This window comes from Oncorhynchus mykiss, chromosome 13 (genome assembly GCF_057628025.1).
Source record: "Oncorhynchus mykiss isolate SJ-2025 chromosome 13, ASM5762802v1, whole genome shotgun sequence".
Classification (NCBI taxonomy): domain Eukaryota; kingdom Metazoa; phylum Chordata; class Actinopteri; order Salmoniformes; family Salmonidae; genus Oncorhynchus; species Oncorhynchus mykiss.
Window position 1 is genome coordinate 80,749,958 of NC_143034.1, and position 20,795 is coordinate 80,770,752.

Below are 20,795 nucleotides of genomic sequence, written 5' to 3' on the forward strand. Positions count from 1 at the left end.
TCTGCCTGTTTTCTCTCCCACTCCCTCTCTCTTTATAGCTCTTACAATGTGTCTTGGCATACATTCTACAACTGTCTGGAACTCTATTCTTCTGTCTCTCCCCATCACTTTCTCTGTGTCCTCTGTTGCTGTCTCTGTGTCTTGTCTGGTGTCTCTCTCCATCACATCCTATTATTCTGTTGCTGTCTCTGTGTCTTGTCTGGTGTCTCTCTCCATCATATCCTATTCTTCTGTTGCTGTCTCTGTGTCTTGTTTGGTGTCTCTCTCCGTCATATCCTATTCTTCTGTTGCTGTCTCTGTGTCTTGTCTGGTGTCTCTCTCCGTCATATCCTATTCTTCTGTTGCTGTCTCTGTGTCTTGTCTGGTGTCTCCATCATATCCTATTCTGTTGCTGTCTCTGTGTCTTGTCTGGTGTCTCTCTCCGTCATATCCTATTCTTCTGTTGCTGTCTCTGTGTCTTGTCTGGTGTCTCTCTCCGTCATATCCTATTCTTCTGTTGCTGTCTCTGTGTCTTGTTTGGTGTCTCTCTCCGTCATATCCTATTCTTCTGTTGCTGTCTCTGTGTCTTGTCTGGTGTCTCTCTCCGTCATATCCTATTGCTCTGTTGCTGTCTCTGTGTATTCTCTGTGTCTCTCTCCATCACCAGAAAATGTTGAGGTTTAGGCACACTATAATAAAACATTCACAACATGACAACACAACTACATAACACCATTAAATACAGTTGAGGGTTACTACAATACAACATGACAACACAACTACATAACACCATTAAATTCAGTTGAGGGTTACTACAATACAACATGACAACACAACTACATAACACTTTGTAGGACAGTAGTTCAGGTGGCTGTTTGTCTTTGTAGGACAGTAGTTCAGGTGGCTGTTTGTGTAGATGCTGTTTGTCTTTGTAGGACAGTAGTTCAGGTGGCTGTTTGTGTAGATGCTGTTTGTCTCTGTAGGACAGTAGTTCAGGTGGCTGTTTGTGTAGATGCTGTTTGTCTTTGTAGGACAGTAGTTCAGGAGGCTGTTTGTCTTTGTAGGACAGTAGTTCAGGTGGCTGTTTGTGTAGATGCTGTTTGTCTTTGTAGGACAGTAGTTCAGGTGGCTGTTTGTCTTTGTAGGACAGTAGTTCAGGTGGCTGTTTGTCTCTGTAGGACAGTAGTTCAGGTGGCTGTTTGTCTTTGTAGGACAGTAGTTCAGGTGGCTGTTTGTCTTTGTAGGACAGTAGTTCAGGTGGCTGTTTGTCTCTGTAGGACAGTAGTTCAGATGGCTGTTTGTGTAGATGCTGTTTGTCTCTTTAGGACAGTAGTTCAGGTGGCTGTTTGTCTAGATGCTGTTTGTCTTTGTAGGACAGTAGTTCAGGTGGCTGTTTGTCTTTGTAGGACAGTAGTTCAGGTGGCTGTTTGTGTAGATGCTGTTTGTCTTTGTAGGACAGTAGTTCAGGTGGCTGTTTGTCTTTGTAGGACAGTAGTTCAGGTGGCTGTTTGTCTCTGTAGGACAGTAGTTCAGGTGGCTGTTTGTGTAGATGCTGTTTGTCTTTGTAGGACAGTAGTTCAGGTGGCTGTTTGTCTTTGTAGGACAGTAGTTCAGGTGGCTGTTTGTCTTTGTAGGACAGTAGTTCAGGTGGCTGTTTGTCTAGATGCTGTTTGTCTTTGTAGGACAGTAGTTCAGGTGGCTGTTTGTCTTTTTAGGACAGTAGTTCAGGTGGCTGTTTGTCTCTGTAGGACAGTAGTTCAGGTGGCTGTTTGTGTAGATGCTGTTTGTCTTTGTAGGACAGTAGTTCAGGTGGCTGTTTGTCTTTGTAGGACAGTAGTTCAGGTGGCTGTTTGTGTAGATGCTGTTTGTCTCTGTAGGACAGTAGTTCAGGTGGCTGTTTGTCTTTGTAGGACAGTAGTTCAGGTGGCTGTTTGTCTTTGTAGAACAGTAGTTCAGGTGGCTGTTTGTCTCTGTAGGACAGTAGTTCAGATGGCTCTTTGTCTCTGTAGGACAGTAGTTCAGGTGGCTGTTTGTCTTTGTAGGACAGTAGTTCAGGTGGCTGTTTGTCTCTGTAGGACAGTAGTTCAGGTGGCTGTTTGTGTAGATGCTGTTTGTCTCTGTAGGACAGTAGTTCAGGTGGATGTTTGTATTTGTAGGACAGTAGTTCAGGTGGCTGCCCTTGCACTTAGTCTGCCTGTTGTCCCTCCCATCGGCATGGTTACACCTTCCTGAAAACAATGACTCATTCTTTGCTGAAACCTGTTCTGCCAGTTCATGTCCTTAAAGACTAGAATGTTCCAATGTGGTCACCCAAAGAGGTTACAAGATAGTTCACACATGCATCTTTCAGGGTAACTCTCAAACAGACATGTCACATTTCTGGTTCGTCCATAACTTGTTTCCTGCTTGTAGCAGGTCGTGTTAACAGGAATCCTCTTCTCTAACTAAAAGTCATGTGATTTCATGAGAATATTTTTCTGCAGTGAGTGTAATGCAAGTCAAGGTGTCCTGGGATGAATTTCAACTAGATTTATAAACAGCATTGTTATATTAACTGTTGTAATAAAAACACATCTATGCTGTAATTTTCTTTATGTTGGTTAGCTTTTAAAGACATCAGATTGGTTCAGTGAAATGTGTTGTTTTACTGGGTCAGTCATAGTCGTATGATAGGTGTTGTTGTACAGGGTCAGTCATAGTGGTATGATAGGTGTTGTTTTACTGGGTCAGTCATAGTAGTATGATAGGTGTTGTTTTACTGGGTCAGTCATAGTAGTATGATAGGTGTTGTTTTACTGGGTCAGTCATAGTAGTATGATAGGTGTTGTTTTACAGTGTCAGTCATAGTAGTATGATAGGTGTTGTTTTACAGTGTCAGTCATAGTAGTATGATAGGTGTTGTTTTACAGGGTCAGTCATAGTAGTATGATAGGTGTTGTTTTACAGGGTCAGTCATAGTAGTATGATAGGTGTTGTTTTACAGGGTCAGTCATAGTAGTATGATAGGTGTTGTTTTACAGGGTCAGCCATAGTAGTATGATAGGTGTTGTTTTACAGGGTCAGCCATAGTAGTATGATAGGTGTTGTTGTACAGGGTCAGTCATAGTAGTATGATAGGTGTTGTTTTACAGGGTCAGTCATAGTAGTATGATAGGTGTTGTTGTACAGGGTCAGTCATAGTAGTATGATAGGTGTTGTTTTACAGGGTCAGTCATAGTAGTATGATAGGTGCAGTGTGTTGTTTTATAGGGTCAGTCAAAGTAGTATGATAGGTGCAATGCAGGTACATCAGAGACAGAGGCGTTACTGTTACCTATGACAATCCGGTCTCAGCCTTCCTCTGCCTACATTGTTAGTCATACAAACCACAACTCCTCCCATTTTACACATGGTCTTGGTCATGTGCCAAGAACACTTATTTCTCCATTCTCATTTCCCCAGGCCCTTGCAGATCAGAAACATCCTGGTGAGAAAACATGTTTTTAACAGAGATGGGAAGTGCTAACAAAATAGCCTCCAACAAGTTTTCAACCAATTTAGCAGATGAGGTGAGGAACCCACATTGCTTCCAGAATGTACCGAAGCCTAAATAAATGCTCTAGTAAGAGCAAACAGTTGTGCAGCCTGAGCTGACAGATGAGCTGGTAGTTCAGCACTGCCAAGGCAGCAGCTACTCTTCCTGGGTTCTGGCAAAATTAAGATAATTTTAATAAATATTTAATAAAGATAAAATTAATTAATTTATACAAATTTAAAAACAGCACAATACATTCATTACAGAATTCACAACATACTAAGTCCTCAGGTCCATACTCCACTACCACATATCTACAATGAAAACTCCATGAGTACATTTGTGTATAGTGTGTATGTTATCATGTGTGTGTGTATAGTGTGTATGTTATCATGTGTGTGTGTATAGTGCGTATGTTATCATGTGTGTGTGTATAGTGTGTATGTTATCATGTGTGTGTGTATAGTGTGTATGTTATCATGTGTGTGTGTATAGTGTGTATGTTATCATGTGTGTGTGTGTATAGTGTGTATGTTATCATGTGTGTGTGTGTATAGTGTGTATGTTATCATGTGTGTGTGTATAGTGCGTATGTTATCATGTGTGTGTGTATGTTATCATTTGTGTGTGTATAGTGTGTATGTTATCATGTGTGTGTGTATAGTGTGTATGTTATCATGTGTGTGTATATGTTATCATGTGTGTGTGTATGTGTTACGGATACCATTATCCTGTGTGTGTGTGTTTCTTTTCGCTCCTTTTCCCCTCACAGGTGAAAATCATCACTCCCCAATCAATCACCAATCAGAAGACACACCTCTTCCTGTTTCCTACCCTATCACAGTTCCTTCCCCATGGTTTAAAAACCCAATCATTTGTTTGCTCTAGAGCTCAATCTCTTTGTAAATGCCATGTTTGTAGATCTCTGTTTTTGTAGATTTCAGGAGCTCAATCTCTCTGTAAATGCCATGTCTGTAGGTCTCTGTGTTTCACTCGCTCTCTGTGTATTAATTGACCTCTCTTTTGTTTGAGCATCTCCATAGCACTTTGTCATCACCTGTGAGTATTGTTTTTGGTTATGGTGTTTGTTTGTTTGCTGGTGGAAAAAGGGGAACCAAGACAAGTCGCCCATGGGCATACACTACCCGTAGGTGAACTTTGTTAAATACACTAGTTAGAACTGGGCGGACCACCCACTGTATTTTTGGTTAGTTAGTTAGCTGTTGTTAAAGTAGGCTAGTCTAGTTTAGGGGCGTTTTTGCATATTTATTGTTTCTTTCCTTGGGTCCAGCTCAGCCCCTTTTCCTGCTCCCTTCATTACCGTGTGTTTATAAATAAACCTGGAGTTTGACGGTAGATTTCTGTTGTCGTGGTTATTTCGTTCACACTTTTACTTTGTCACTATTATAATTTGCATGAGTTATGTTACGGGTCTCATTACCATCCCCCCCTAGACTGTCAGGCCAAAAGGGATTCGTAACAGACATGATACACGGATACACAGGAAATGTTACAGGTTACCAGAGGGAACACTTCAGCTGGCAAACATCACCAATGTCCTCATGGTGATGGAGCAGGGAAGGCTAAACTAATTCAAGGGGAAAGGTCTGGACCAGATCAACATCAGACCAACAGGGAAGGATCAACTAATTCAAGGGTAAAGGTCTGGACCAGATCAACATCAGACCAACAGGGAAGGATCAACTAATTCAAGGGTAAAGGTCTGGACCAGATCAACATCAGACCAACAGGTATGTAAATAAAGTTGTATCTGGAACTCTTTGGGAAAGGCTTACCGCTAGCGCCCGGCCTTCGCCAACATCCGGTGGAAACTGCAGAGTGTGAAATTCAAAAACAGAAATACTCATAATAAAAATGCATAAAACATACACGTGTTATACGTCGGTTTAAAGAAACTTCTTGTTAATCCAGTTAAATAATCAATATTTCAACCGGACAGTACTGTTGCCAAGATAAAGGAAAAATAACGTAAGGTTCGCTCTCGGTTACGCGCGTCAAACAGGTCTTGGACTTTTCACAGTCCACTCATTGAAAGTGGTCATTCTCCCTCGTTTTTCAGAATAAAAGCCTGAAACAATGTCTAGAGACTGTTCACAACTAGTGGAAGCCATAGGGATCGCGATCTGGGTCATAACCCTTTATATGGCTTTCAATGGAAAACCAGCCATTTAAAAAGAAATGGCACTTCCTGGATGGATTTTCCTCAGGTTTTCGCCTGCCATATCAGTTCTGTTATACTCAAAGAAATTATTTTAACAGTTTTTAAAACTTGTGTTTTCTATCCAAATCTACCAATTACATGTATATCCTAGCTTCTGGGCCTGAGTAACAGGCAGTTTACTTCGGGCTTTTCATCCAGCTTTGAAAATACTGTAACAATCTCATGGTGACTTCTTCTGACCAACCTGCCTATTTCTCCCTCCCTGCTAACAGACAGTATTGCTTGTATTTCAGAGTTTGTGGAGCCAGAGGAAGAGAGTGATACAGACGTCACTGAAGACACTCCTGGAAGGTTGTGTGAGCCACAAGGTAGACATGTAGATGTGGAATGAAATAATTTAAGGCACAGATGGTTTTAGGAACCTGTTTAATTCTCAGTTTCAGCCATAACATATTCATTAATGACACACAAATACCCTTTGAGCAAACAGTTTAAATAGATACTGTATGTGCAAACAGCATATCGTAGGATTTCAGTAGTGACCAGTGGAATGTGGTATAAATGTATTTCCCTCACCAGAGATGATACAGGAGGCCATGGCAGGCAGATCAGTAAAGAAACCTGCCCAGATGCATCTTATTGATGTGTTTGTTCCTTGAGCAAAACACTGAATCCTATTTGCTCTGGATAAGAGTGTCTACTAAAATGTAGAAATAATTTAGTATCCAGTTATAACACATGACTTTAGTTTAGTATCCAGTTATAACACATGACTTTAGTTTAGTATCCAGTTATAACACATTACATTAGTTTAGTATCCAGTTATAACGCATGACTTTAGTTTAGTATCCAGTTATAACACATGACATTAGTTTAGTATCCAGTTATAACACATTACTTTAGTTTAGTATCCAGTTATAACACATGACTTTAGTTTAGTATCCAGTTATAACACATGACTTTAGTTTAGTATCCAGTTATAACACATGACTTTAGTTTAGCAACAAAAGCACATGTATAGAACATGTCTGGACATGTGTTTAAATGAGGCCTAACTGAGTGTTTCAGGGGCTTCAGGAGAACAACACAACAGACAACGGTTCTGCAGGTAGTGGAGAACAACACAACAGACAACACAGACGGTTCTGCAGGTACGACATATGAGTAGACAGTTTAATAGATCCTGCATATGCAAGCATCATAGCATACCAGTGATGATATGGAAGTCAGCGGCAGGAAGATCAGGTTAGAAACCTGCCTAGATAAATTGACTGATTTGGTGTTCCTGTCTCCACTTGTCTCTTTAGTCTCTGCTATTCGGAAATGTCTGCATGCTTTTCCAGCACTTTTTCATGTCAACATAGTTTAACACCAGATTGCTGACTAACACCAAAATGGTTAGTATGGACATATTAGTCCTTGTGTGTATCCTGTGGTCTGGGAATTAGAGGGGTTAACACTTCCTGCCAAGCCACATATTTAAACTCTATTCTTCAGTATGTGCTACTCAAGAGCGGCGAGACTCGGAGCAAACAACTAGTATTGCAATTGTAAAGGGATATCCCTATGGAACACCTGCCAACATCATCTGTGTGCTTACAGTTGCTCATACTCACTCTTTTTCTAAATGTATTGGGAGAATGAATCTTCAGTCACTGATATGACACCACACTCTCCTTGGTGGTGTATAAGTGGCATCGAACATCATAGGACACCAGATATTGATACGGGAGGCCGTGGCAGGAAAATCAGATAAGGGACCTGCCCAGGTAAATCTTATTGATGTGTTTGTTCCTGTCTCTACTTACCCCTGTCACGTCCTGACCTTAGTTCCCTTTGTATGTTTCTATTTTAGGTTGGTCAGGGCGTGAGTTGGGGTGGGCATTCAATGTTTTTGTTCTATGTTTGGTATTTCTATGTGTTTGGCCTGGTATGGTTCCCAATCAGAGGCAGCTGTCATTAGTTGTCTCTGATTGAGAACCATACTTAGGCAGCCTGTTTTCCCACTCTTGTTTGTGGTTGTTTTCTGTTTACTGTTTCGTGTCACCTTGCAGAACTGTTTCGTTTCTTCCATTTCACTTGGTCATTTTGTTTTGTGTGTTCAGTTAATAAATTAACATAGACACTTACACTGCGCATTGGTCCAGTATTTCATACTCGTCATCAGACGAAGAGGAGATCCGTTTCAACCATCTCTTTAGTCTCTGCTATTCTGAATTCTCTAAAACTCGCTAAAGGGTCTGAATCAAAAAGAAATTGTAAGGAAAACTCTGACAAGCCACTCTGTTTCTTATGGTATTCTCCCTAACACATCTTAACAAAGTGCTCCTTCTTGCACAGTTCCCACTTGGGAAAAATAAAGGAAACAAGGCCCATGAAAACGGTTGGCAACGGATTTGTTTGTGGGGCTTGTTCACACAAATCCCCGAAGCTAAATGTGGTCCCGACATGTAAAGAGAAGACGTTATTGGTTCATGTGTAAAGGGTATAAGGTAAAGAGAAGACGTGGTTGGTTCATGTGTAAAGGGTATAAGGTAAAGAGAAGACGTGATTGGTTCATGTGTAAAGGGTATAAGGTAAGGAGAAGATGTGATTGGTTCATATGTAAAGGGTATAAGGTAAAGAGAAGATGTGATTGGTTCATATGTAAAGGGTATAAGGTAAAGAGAAGATGTGATTGGTTCATATGTAAAGGGTATAAGGTAAAGAGAAGATGTGATTGGTTCATATGTAAAGGGTATAAGGTAAAGAGAAGATGTGATTGGTTCATGTGTAAAGGGTATAAGGTAAAGAGAAGACGTGATTGGTTCATGTTTAAAGGCACTGGTATAAGGGCACAATAGTGTCTGATTCAATCAGCAAGTATTTTTATATCTTGTCATGAATATATTTACACAAATATTTCTTCATGCAATTAATCCTTTACAATTGTTCACTGGTGCTTTTGTTCAGGAATACAGCAAATAAATTCACCTGCACACCTGGCTGGTTATAGTGTTATTATTAATGACTATAACTCTATTACTAATCACCTGGCTGGTTATAGTGTTATTATTAATGACTATAACTCTATCACTAATCACCTGGCTGGTTATAGTGTTATTATTAATGACTATTACTAATCACCTGGCTGGTTATAGTGTTATTATTAATGACTATTACTAATCACCTGGCTGGTTATAGTGTTATTATTAATGACTATAACTCTATCACTAATCACCTGGCTGGTTATAGTGTTATTATTAATGACTATTACTAATCACCTGGCTGGTTATAGTGTTATTATTAATGACTATTACTAATCACCTGGCTGGTTATAGTGTTATTATTAATGACTATTACTAATCACCTGGCTGGTTATAGTGTTATTATTAATGACTATTACTAATCACCTGGCTGGTTATAGTGTTATTATTAATGACTATTACTAATCACCTGGCTGGTTATAGTGTTATTATTAATGACTATTACTAATCACCTGGCTGGTTATAGTGTTATTATTAATGACTATTACTAATCACCTGGCTGGTTATAGTGTTATTATTAATGACTATTACTAATCACCTGGCTGGTTATAGTGTTATTATTAATGACTATAACTCTATCACTAATCACCTGGCTGGTTATAGTGTTATTATTAATGACTATAACTAATCACCTGGCTGGTTATAGTGTTATTATTAATGACTATAACTAATCACCTGGCTGGTTATAGTGTTATTATTAATGACTATAACTAATCACCTGGCTGGTTATAGTGTTATTATTAATGACTATTACTAATCACCTGGCTGGTTATAGTGTTATTATTAATGACTATTACTAATCACCTGGCTGGTTATAGTGTTATTATTAATGACTATAACTAATCACCTGGCTGGTTATAGTGTTATTATTAATGACTATTACTAATCACCTGGCTGGTTATAGTGTTATTATTAATGACTATTACTAATCACCTGGCTGGTTATAGTGTTATTATTAATGACTATAACTAATCACCTGGCTGGTTATAGTGTTATTATTAATGACTATAACTAATCACCTGGCTGGTTATAGTGTTATTATTAATGACTATAACTAATCACCTGGCTGGTTATAGTGTTATTATTAATGACTATTACTAATCACCTGGCTGGTTATAGTGTTATTATTAATGACTATTACTAATCACCTGGCTGGTTATAGTGTTATTATTAATGACTATAACTAATCACCTGGCTGGTTATAGTGTTATTATTAATGACTATTACTAATCACCTGGCTGGTTATAGTGTTATTATTAATGACTATTACTAATCACCTGGCTGGTTATAGTGTTATTATTAATGACTATTACTAATCACCTGGCTGGTTATAGTGTTATTATTAATGACTATTACTAATCACCTGGCTGGTTATAGTGTTATTATTAATGACTATAACTCTATCACTAATCACCTGGCTGGTTATAGTGTTATTATTAATGACTATAACTAATCACCTGGCTGGTTATAGTGTTATTATTAATGACTATTACTAATCACCTGGCTGGTTATAGTGTTATTATTAATGACTATAACTCTATTACTAATCACCTGGCTGGTTATAGTGTTATTATTAATGACTATAACCCTATCACTAATCACCTGGCTGGTTATAGTGTTATTATTAATGACTATTACTAATCACCTGGCTGGTTATAGTGTTATTATTAATGACTATTACTAATCACCTGGCTGGTTATAGTGTTATTATTAATGACTATTACTAATCACCTGGCTGGTTATAGTGTTATTATTAATGACTATTACTAATCACCTGGCTGGTTATAGTGTTATTATTAATGACTATAACTCTATCACTAATCACCTGGCTGGTTATAGTGTTATTATTAATGACTATAACTAATCACCTGGCTGGTTATAGTGTTATTATTAATGACTATAACTAATCACCTGGCTGGTTATAGTGTTATTATTAATGACTATAACTAATCACCTGGCTGGTTATAGTGTTATTATTAATGACTATTACTAATCACCTGGCTGGTTATAGTGTTATTATTAATGACTATTACTAATCACCTGGCTGGTTATAGTGTTATTATTAATGACTATAACTAATCACCTGGCTGGTTATAGTGTTATTATTAATGACTATAACTAATCACCTGGCTGGTTATAGTGTTATTATTAATGACTATTACTAATCACCTGGCTGGTTATAGTGTTATTATTAATGACTATAACTAATCACCTGGCTGGTTATAGTGTTATTATTAATGACTATAACTAATCACCTGGCTGGTTATAGTGTTATTATTAATGACTATAACTAATCACCTGGCTGGTTATAGTGTTATTATTAATGACTATTACTAATCACCTGGCTGGTTATAGTGTTATTATTAATGACTATTACTAATCACCTGGCTGGTTATAGTGTTATTATTAATGACTATAACTAATCACCTGGCTGGTTATAGTGTTATTATTAATGACTATTACTAATCACCTGGCTGGTTATAGTGTTATTATTAATGACTATTACTAATCACCTGGCTGGTTATAGTGTTATTATTAATGACTATTACTAATCACCTGGCTGGTTATAGTGTTATTATTAATGACTATTACTAATCACCTGGCTGGTTATAGTGTTATTATTAATGACTATAACTCTATCACTAATCACCTGGCTGGTTATAGTGTTATTATTAATGACTATAACTAATCACCTGGCTGGTTATAGTGTTATTATTAATGACTATTACTAATCACCTGGCTGGTTATAGTGTTATTATTAATGACTATAACTAATCACCTGGCTGGTTATAGTGTTATTATTAATGACTATAACTAATCACCTGGCTGGTTATAGTGTTATTATTAATGACTATAACTCTATCACTAATCACCTGGCTGGTTATAGTGTTATTATTAATGACTATAACTCTATAACTAATCACCTGGCTGGTTATAGTGTTATTATTAATGACTATTACTAATCACCTGGCTGGTTATAGTGTTATTATTAATGACTATAACTAATCACCTGGCTGGTTATAGTGTTATTATTAATGACTATAACTCTATCACTAATCATCTGGCTGGTTATAGTGTTATTATTAATGACTATTACTAATCACCTGGCTGGTTATAGTGTTATTATTAATGACTATTACTAATCACCTGGCTGGTTATAGTGTTATTATTAATGACTATAACTAATCACCTGGCTGGTTATAGTGTTATTATTAATGACTATAACTCTATCACTAATCACCTGGCTGGTTATAGTGTTATTATTAATGACTATAACTCTATAACTAATCACCTGGCTGGTTATAGTGTTATTATTAATGACTATTACTAATCACCTGGCTGGTTATAGTGTTATTATTAATGACTATAACTAATCACCTGGCTGGTTATAGTGTTATTATTAATGACTATAACTCTATCACTAATCATCTGGCTGGTTATAGTGTTATTATTAATGACTATTACTAATCACCTGGCTGGTTATAGTGTTATTATTAATGACAATAACTAATCACCTGGCTGGTTATAGTGTTATTATTAATGACTATAACCCTATCACTAATCACCTGGCTGGTTATAGTGTTATTATTAATGACTATAACTCTATCACCTGGCTGGTTATAGTGTTATTATTAATGACTATAACTAATCACCTGGCTGGTTATAGTGTTATTATTAATGACTATAACTCTATTACTAATCACCTGGCTGGTTATAGTGTTATTATTAATGACTATAACCCTATCACTAATCACCTGGCTGGTTATAGTGTTATTATTAATGACTATAACTAATCACTTGGCTGGTTATAGTGTTATTATTAATGACTATAACTAATCACCTGGCTGGTTATAGTGTTATTATTAATGACTATAACTCTATTACTAATCAAAACTATAAATAAAGTTAATTAAATGGATTCCATTGTAGTGTTTTATTGTCAGGGAAACAAAAAAAGGCTGTAGACCTATGTGTTTCTAGGACTGTAGAATCCCCAGTAGGTGATGTAAACACGTGTGCGTGTGTGTGTGTGTCCAGTGTGTGTGTGTCGGGTGTGTGTGTGTGTCCAGCGTGTGTGTGTGTGTGTGTCCAGTGTGTGTTTGTCCAGTGTGTGTGTGTCCAGCGTGTGTGTGTGTTCAGTGTGTGTGTGTGTGTGTGTGTGTAGGGTTATTATTTACAGGAACACTGAGGAGTCATACCAAAGCCTAAACCCTGGATAGAGGGGCTCAGTGAATGTGGAGGTGAATGTGTACAGGTGGGTCAGTGTGTCAGAGGAGGCTATATAGAAGGACAGAGTGCCAGCTGGCCAGTCCAGATACACTCCTACTCTGTGGGAGCTGGAGGAGGGGACGTCTATGGTAGTGGAATTATTATTGTGCCAGGCTCTGTAACGGTTGTCATAGCAGACCAGACTCCAGGACTTATCATTGCATCCAAGACAACAGTCATTAACCCTTCCTCTCCTGCTGATTCCTTTATATGTCACTCCTATAAAAGTCCTTGCCCCACTCAACTCTACCTCCCAGTAACAGCGCCCAGTCAGACCCTCTCTGCACAGCACCTGTTCACAGACCTCAAATCTCTCTGGATGATCAGGATACGGCTGCTTCTCTGTCCTACATGTCACCTTTCTGTTCTCCTCAGACAGAGAGAGGAGTCTGTTTACTGTGTTTAGGTCCAGTGTCAGATCACAGACATCTGATGGATGAAACCAGACACAATATTAGAAATCATCATCATTCACATTAGAATGTTAACTCACTTTTCACTAATTCATTTAATGTAGATATTTCTAGGTATCAAAAGGATAAGTTAAGGTAACTTGAGACTTGTTGAATGATCATATGTTATACTGTATGGTAATATAAAACACACTTATTCCCATTAATTACACACACACACACACACACACACACACACACACACACACACACACACACACCTGTATTTATCATGAACACAAACACACATGTCTTATGTATCACGAATGCACCACACACACACACACACACGCACACACACACCCACACACACACACACACACACTTTGTCAAGGCATCTCTTTGTAAATGTTGGTGTCCTTGATTTCTGATATTGTAGAACTAAAGCTGATATTTAATATGACCAAGTAAGTAATGATGGTGGTCTTTGACTTTGACTTAACTTGAATTAAGACTTATTCTTAGTCATATTCTTCACAGCAGTCAACACTCACATTTTCTTCGTCCAGGTTTCGTTGTGTACTCTCCACCATGTTCCACACTGTAGCGGTAAGCAGAAGAACAGACAGTCATTGAGTGATACTCCTGAACACACACACACACACACACACACACACACACACACACACACACACACACACACAAACACACAAATTTAATTTGAATTAATTTGTCCAAGTGATGGTTGTCTTAACTAGCCTGATAAGTCAAACATGTCTGATATGAACATTGACATAAACCCTCTACATACTTGAGTTTCTCCAGTCTGCAGTGTGGATCCTCCAGTCCAGCAGAGAGCAGTCTGACTCCTGAGTCTCCTGGGTGATTGTAGCTCAGGTCCAGCTCTCTCAGGTGTGAGGGGTTTGACCTCAGAGCTGAGGCCAGAGAAGCACAGCCTTCCTCTGTGACTAGACAGCCTGACAGCCTGTAAAGAGTCAAATCATATTAAAATCACACTGATATTCTTTGGTGGTGAAAATAGTGGCAGATACATCAGTGTACTGAAACATATCTATTCATAAATTAGTGAACATATCATTATTATAATTGATCAAAGTATTGCCTGCAGATAGAAACATGTATAGTACAATATTTGAGTAGACTGACCAGACCAGTTTAAAAAGCAGTATCAGTCAGAAGACAGACAGTGAGGTATCAGATTTAGATTGTATTGAGTATACAGTCCACACCATTTATATTTAGACAGTGAAGTATCAGATTTAGATTGTATTGAGTAAACAGTCCACACCATATCTATTTAGACAGTGAGGTATCAGATTTAGATTGTATTGAGTATACATTCCACACCATATCTATTTAGACAGTGAGGTATCAGATTTAGATTGTATTGAGTATACAGTCCACACCATATCTATTTAGACAGTGAGGTATCAGATTTAGATTGTATTGAGTATACAGTCCACACCATATCTATTTAGACAGTGAGGTATCAGATTTAGATTGTATTGAGTATACAGTCCACACCATATCTATTTAGACAGTGAGGTATCAGATTTAGATTGTATTGAGTATACAGTCCACACCATATCTATTTAGACAGTGAGGTATCAGATTTAGATTGTATTGAGTATACAGTCCACACCATATCTATTTAGACAGTGAGGTATCAGATTTAGATTGTATTGAGTATACAGTCCACACCATATCTATATAGACAGTGAGGTATCAGATTTAGATTGTAATGAGTATTCAGTCCACACCATATCTATTTAGACAGTGAGGTATCAGATTTAGATTGTATTGAGTATACAGTCCACACCATATCTATTTAGACAGTGAGGTATCAGATTTAGATTGTATTGAGTATACAGTCCACACCATATCTATTTAGACAGTGAGGTATCAGATTTAGATTGTATTGAGTATACAGTCCACACCATATCTATTTAGACAGTGAGGTATCAGATTTAGATTGTATTGAGTAAACAGTCCACACCATATCTATTTAGACAGTGAGGTATCAGATTTAGATTGTATTCAGTATACAGTCCACACCATATCTATTTTGACAGTGAAGCTAACATTTTAAATGTGTCTCTATACTCCAACATTTTGGATCTCAGATCAAATGTTTCATATGAGGTGACAGTTTAAAATGAGGATATTATAATACATATCTGTTTCACCATTTAGAAATGTATGTATCTAGTCCCCTATTTGAAGAAGTCATAAGTATTCTGACCAATTAACTCATAGTGTATTAAAGTAGTCAAAAGTTTAGTATTTGGTCCAATACTCCTTGAACACAATGACTTTATCAAGCTTGTGACACAAACTCATATATAGCATTTGCAGTTTGTTTTTGATTGTGTTTTGGGTTATGTTTGCCCAATATTAAAACAGTGGATGATGACTAGAGTCATTTTCTTTCTAAGTGAGTAGACAACATATGTCTAAACACTACATAATGAATCCTGATGATGCCATGATTAAGAAAAAACATGAATTAATCATTAATAATAATGAAAGAGAAAGTTATAGAGTCTACAACAAAACATACTAACCTCTCACCTTTAACCTCAAATAAAAGGTGACATTCTGTACTGTCACCTAATATGAAACATTCTATCTCAAATCCAAAATACTGGAGCATAGCACCACATTTAAAACTGTAAGCTTCACTGTCCAAACACATATGGTGTGGACTATGTGTGTCTGGTAAACACATGTGGATCTGGTGAACAGTTATCACTTGTTGACCAACTACAGGAATACTGACCTCAGAGTCTCCAGTTTACAGTGGGGATTCCCCAGTCCAGCAGAGAGCAGCTTCACTCCTGAATCCTTCAGGTCATTGTTACTCAGGTCCAGCTCTCTCAGGTGTGAGGGGTTTGACTCCAGAGCTGAGACCAGAGAAGCACAGCCTTCCTCTGTGACTCCACAGCCTGACAGCCTGACAAAGAGATCATCATGACTTCACAAACACACTGTTAATTTAAAACTTCACTAGGGTATGTGGCAGAATTTTGACATCTGGATGAAAAGCGTGCCCAAAGTACTCCAGACCAGAAGCTAGGATATGCATGTCATTGATAGATTTGGATAGAAAACACTCTAAAGTTTCCAAAACTGTTAAAATAATGTATGTGAGCATAACATAACTGATATGGCAGGTGTAAACCTGAAAGAAATCGATCCAGGAAGTGGGATTTTTTTTATGTTTGTCGTTTTCCATAGACTGCCTATACAGATTCCATTGACTTAGGACTCAAATTGCACTTCCTATGGATTCCACTAGATGTCAACAGTCTTGTGAAATTATTTCAGGCTTGTATTGTGAAAAATGAGAGAGTAAGACCACTCTGAATGACACTGCTAGAGATTTTTCACGACCGAGAGCCTTTGTGCTTTATTGTTTTCTTTTTTATTGATTAAGCTTTTGTCCGGTTGAAATATTATTGATTATTGATTTATTGATTGATTATAAATTATTATGATTGATTTAGGATTGATTATAAACATTGTTTGACGTGTTTCTACGAATTTAACTGATACTTTTCGGGTTTTTCGTCTGCCTGTTGTGAGCGGTGGATTACTGAACAACATGCGCAAACAAAATGGAGGTTTTTGAATATAAAGAGGGACTTTATCAAACAAAACAAACATTAATTGCTGTTGAAATAACAAGAAGTTAATTGTTAAGCCGATGTATAACATGTGTATGTTTTATTAATTTTTATAATGAGTACTTCTGTTTTTGAATTTGGCGCTCTGAAATTTCACTGGATGTTGCCCTAGTTGCCCTAGAGAAGTTAACGAGTAGTGAAGAAAGACATTGTTGATTTAACAAGTAGTGTGGAAGGACAATGGTAGATTCATTTGGATTATTCTCTCAAATAACATATAGATTCATCTTCCGTCTCCTAGAATTGTATGGTCATATTGTCATACTAATATGAAAATCAATGCATTTTTTCAATGTTTTTCAATATAATATTACATATACATATTATAGTATATATTATTCTCTAAACTTAATATTCCTTATTCCTGATGATTAGTTCTTAAATGTAATTTTATTTACTCACAGAGCAACTCTGGAGGCTTTGACCACTGGCAGCAGCCTCAGAAGACCTTCCTCTAATCTGGAGAATTTCTTCAGGTCAAACACATCCAGCTCCTTTTCTGAAGTCAGCAACACAAAGACCAGAGCTGACCACTGTGCAGGTGACAGGTAGGCTCTAGAGAGACTTCCTGAGCTCAGGTAGCTTTGGACCTCCTCCACTAGAGAATGGTCATTCAGTTCATTCAGACAGTGGAACAGATTGATGCACCTCTCTGGAGAGGGATTCTCCCTGATCTTCTCCTTGATGTACTTGACTGTTTCCTCATGGCTCTGTGAGCTGCTTCTTGTCTTTGTCAGTAGACCTCGTAAGTGCTTCTGATTGGACTCCAGTGAGAGGCCCAGAAGGAAGCGGAGGAAAAGGTCCAGGTTTCCCGTCTCACTTCGTAAGGCTTTATCCACAGCACTCTTGTAGAAAGTAACTTTAGGCTTCTCTCTGAACAGCGCAGAAAGGTTCCTGGACATTGATTGAGGTTTGGACATTAGGTTCTCATTGTTGTTGATGAATGAGAGGAACACATATACAGCAGCCAGAAACTCCTGAATGCTCAGATGAACAAAGCAGTACACCTTGTCCTGGTACAGCCCACATTCCTCTTTAAAGAGCTGTGTGCACAATCCTGAGTACACTGAGGCTTCATTGACATCAATGCCAGCCTCTTTCAGGTCTTCTTCATAGAAAATCAGATTGCCCTTCACAAGCTGTTGAAAAGCCAGTTTTCCCAGTGACAGAATGCTCTCTTTATTCCAGTGTGGACCTGTCTCTTCTTTCCCAAGATACTTTTCATTCTTCTGTTTGGTATGAAACACCACAAGGTGTGTGTACATCTCAGTCAGAGTCTTGGGCATCTCTTCTCTCTTCTGTTTCAGCATGTGTTCAAGGACTGTTGCAGAAATCCAACAGAAGACTGGAATGTGGCACATGATGTGGAGGCTCCTTGATGTCTTTATGTGTGAGATGATTCTGCTGGCCAGGTCCTCGTCACTGAATCTCTTCCTGAAGTACTCCTCCTTCTGTGGGTCATTGAATCCTCGTACCTCTGTCACCTGGTCAACACACCCAGAAGGGATCTTATTGGCTGCTGCAGGTCGGGTAGTTATCCAGAGGAGAGCAGAAGGAAGCAGATTTCCCTTGATGAGATTTGTCAGCAGAACATCCACTGAGGTTGACTTTGTGACGTCACAACAAATCTTGTTGTTCTGGAAGTCTAGGGGCAGTCGGCACTCATCCAGACCATCAAAGATGAACAGAACTTTGTACTCGTCATAGCTGGAGATTCTTGATTGTTTGGTTTCCATTGAGAAGTGATTGAGAATTTCAAAGAAAGTGTGTTCCCCTTTCATCAAATTCAGCTCCCGGAAAGGGAATGAAAATACAAATTGGACATCCTGATTTGCTTTTCCTTCAGCCCAGTCCAGAATGAACTTCTGCACAGAGACTGTTTTTCCAATTCCAGCGACTCCCTTTGTCAGCACAGTTCTGATAAGTTTGTCTTGTCCAGTTAAGGGTTTGAAGATGTCGTTACATTTGATTGCAGTCTCTGGTCTTGCTTGTTTCCTGGTTGATGTCTCAATCTGTCTGAGCTCATGTTCATTGTTGACCTCTCCTGTTCCACCCTCTGTGATGTAGAGCTCTGTGTAGATCTTATTGAGAAGTGTTGGGTTTCCTTGTTTAGCGATCCCCTCAAATACACATTGAAACTTCTTCTTTAGATTAGATTTGAGTTCACGTTGGCAAATCACAGCAAGCTCATCTGAATCTAGAAATGACACAGAGGATATTACTATTACTGTTTTAATGCCTACAGTATTATAGGACTATTATAAAGTTTTACATTATAATAAAGTATTCTCTTAAAAGTCTCTATAAATGTGTAAATGTTTTCATAATGCATTACAGACTGGTGTGACTGATTATATTATTATTGGTATTATTGATGGTATTATTAATGTTCTCTCTCTCTCTCTAAATTAATCACCACAACACATCCCTGCTGCTACTTGATGAGGTCACTAGGTGTTGTGTTAAGGCTGCTACAATATCATTGAGTTACACAGCTACTTTAGCTGTACTTTAGCTACATCTTTTAAATGTTATAAAACATCATTCATCATGAGGCAGACAGATCTTACATTTCTCCAGTGTGTCAGCAAGCTCCTTCTGGTTCATTTTCCTCAGGATGTGCAGTGTGATCTTCAGAGCCCCCTCTCTGGCACTGCTCTCCTGCTTCTCATCTTCACCATCCACCACTTCCTTATCCTGCTTCTTACTCTCAAAGCCTTCTGGGAGTTCTGGACTAAGAATCCTCTTGAACATCTTCAGCTCGTTCTTCACAAATGTCATAATATTCTCTTCAAGCAACTGAAATAAATCAAGTAAATGAGTTAAGCAAGAGACAAAATGCTTTCTCATTAACACATTAATGAATGATTGACAGATCAACTTCACTTGAGGTAAACAAAAACAAATGTACATAACAGGACCACATACACTGAATATGGAGGCCAGGTCTGTTTGATTACTCTGGGAAGACTGACCAATGAGAATCCCTGACTCTGATCTCTCCTGTTGGTTTCTGTGGACAAAACATGAGATTACATCTCCTCATCCAGGGAGTACACACACACACACAAACACACACACACACACACACACAGGGAGGGAATGTTGAGTTTGTTTAATATTGTTTTAGGACTATGAAAATGATTAGCCTATGGATTATGAAAACAACAACAATAAATGGGAAAATGGGAGAGGAGAAATGACTAGAGACAGTGTTGTTTAACTCACTGACCCATGAGTTCTTCTTACCTTTGTTCAGTAGAAAAGTCTGCCTCTCTAAACACTATAGGATCATGCATAGACCAGTCACTCTTCATGGACACACAGCTGGGTACAGGGGAGGCTGGTCTCTCCAGCTTGATTGGACTGCAACACAACAGAGACAAACATTACATCTCATCTACTCTGAGCTCAGATGGGGAAACATAGGGAGAGTTTCATTCCAAAAATGTTCAGAAATGTTGGTAAATTAGCTGTTATTGTTTAAAGAAGTTATGAAAGAAATTCATATTTTTTCACTATCTAATCATGGCATTGGGTTGTTCACTATCTAATCATTACATGGGGTTGTTCACTATCTAATCATGTGGTTGTTCACTATCTAATCATGGCATGGGGTTGTTCACTATCTAATCATGGGGTTGTTCACTATCTAATCATGGGGTTGTTCACTATCTAATCATGCCATGGGGTTGTTCACAATCTAATCATGTCATGGGGTTGTTC

General features: G+C 38.1%; 5 protein-coding genes across 9 annotated transcripts in view; 1 reads left to right on the plus strand and 4 right to left on the minus strand.

Moving 5' to 3' along the window:
• Positions 1-20,795, minus strand: part of LOC110516333 (NLR family CARD domain-containing protein 3-like) — a 369,172-nt gene that overhangs the window by 208,032 nt on the left and 140,345 nt on the right. The gene's annotated exons all lie outside the window — the stretch shown is intronic.
• The window catches only part of LOC149979039 (NLR family CARD domain-containing protein 3-like), a 316,914-nt gene that overhangs the window by 155,787 nt on the left and 140,332 nt on the right, over positions 1-20,795 (minus strand). The gene's annotated exons all lie outside the window — the stretch shown is intronic.
• The window catches only part of LOC149979040 (NLR family CARD domain-containing protein 3-like), a 418,685-nt gene that overhangs the window by 44,755 nt on the left and 353,135 nt on the right, over positions 1-20,795 (plus strand). The window lies entirely within an intron of this gene.
• The window catches only part of LOC118938464 (NLR family CARD domain-containing protein 3), a 176,433-nt gene that overhangs the window by 15,338 nt on the left and 140,300 nt on the right, over positions 1-20,795 (minus strand). The gene's annotated exons all lie outside the window — the stretch shown is intronic.
• LOC110487472 (NLR family CARD domain-containing protein 3-like) overlaps positions 12,617-20,795 on the minus strand; it is a 266,553-nt gene continuing 258,374 nt past the window's right edge. For 3 of the 5 annotated variants that reach the window (XM_090197840.1, XM_090197838.1, XM_090197839.1), the window contains exons 3-10: positions 20,319-20,435; positions 19,998-20,082; positions 19,640-19,868; positions 17,472-19,266; positions 16,163-16,336; positions 14,174-14,347; positions 13,917-13,963; positions 12,617-13,399 (exon numbers count right to left, since the gene is read on the minus strand). In XM_090197840.1, coding sequence (XP_090053966.1) covers positions 12,876-13,399; positions 13,917-13,963; positions 14,174-14,347; positions 16,163-16,336; positions 17,472-19,266; positions 19,640-19,868; positions 19,998-20,082; positions 20,319-20,435 — 3,145 coding nt within the window. In that variant the 3' untranslated portion in view covers positions 12,617-12,875. Of the gene's footprint in view, positions 13,400-13,916; positions 13,964-14,173; positions 14,348-16,146; positions 16,337-17,471; positions 19,267-19,639; positions 19,869-19,997; positions 20,108-20,318; positions 20,436-20,795 lie in introns of those variants that run through there. The other 2 variants (XM_090197842.1, XM_090197843.1) reach the window with 2 other exon arrangements.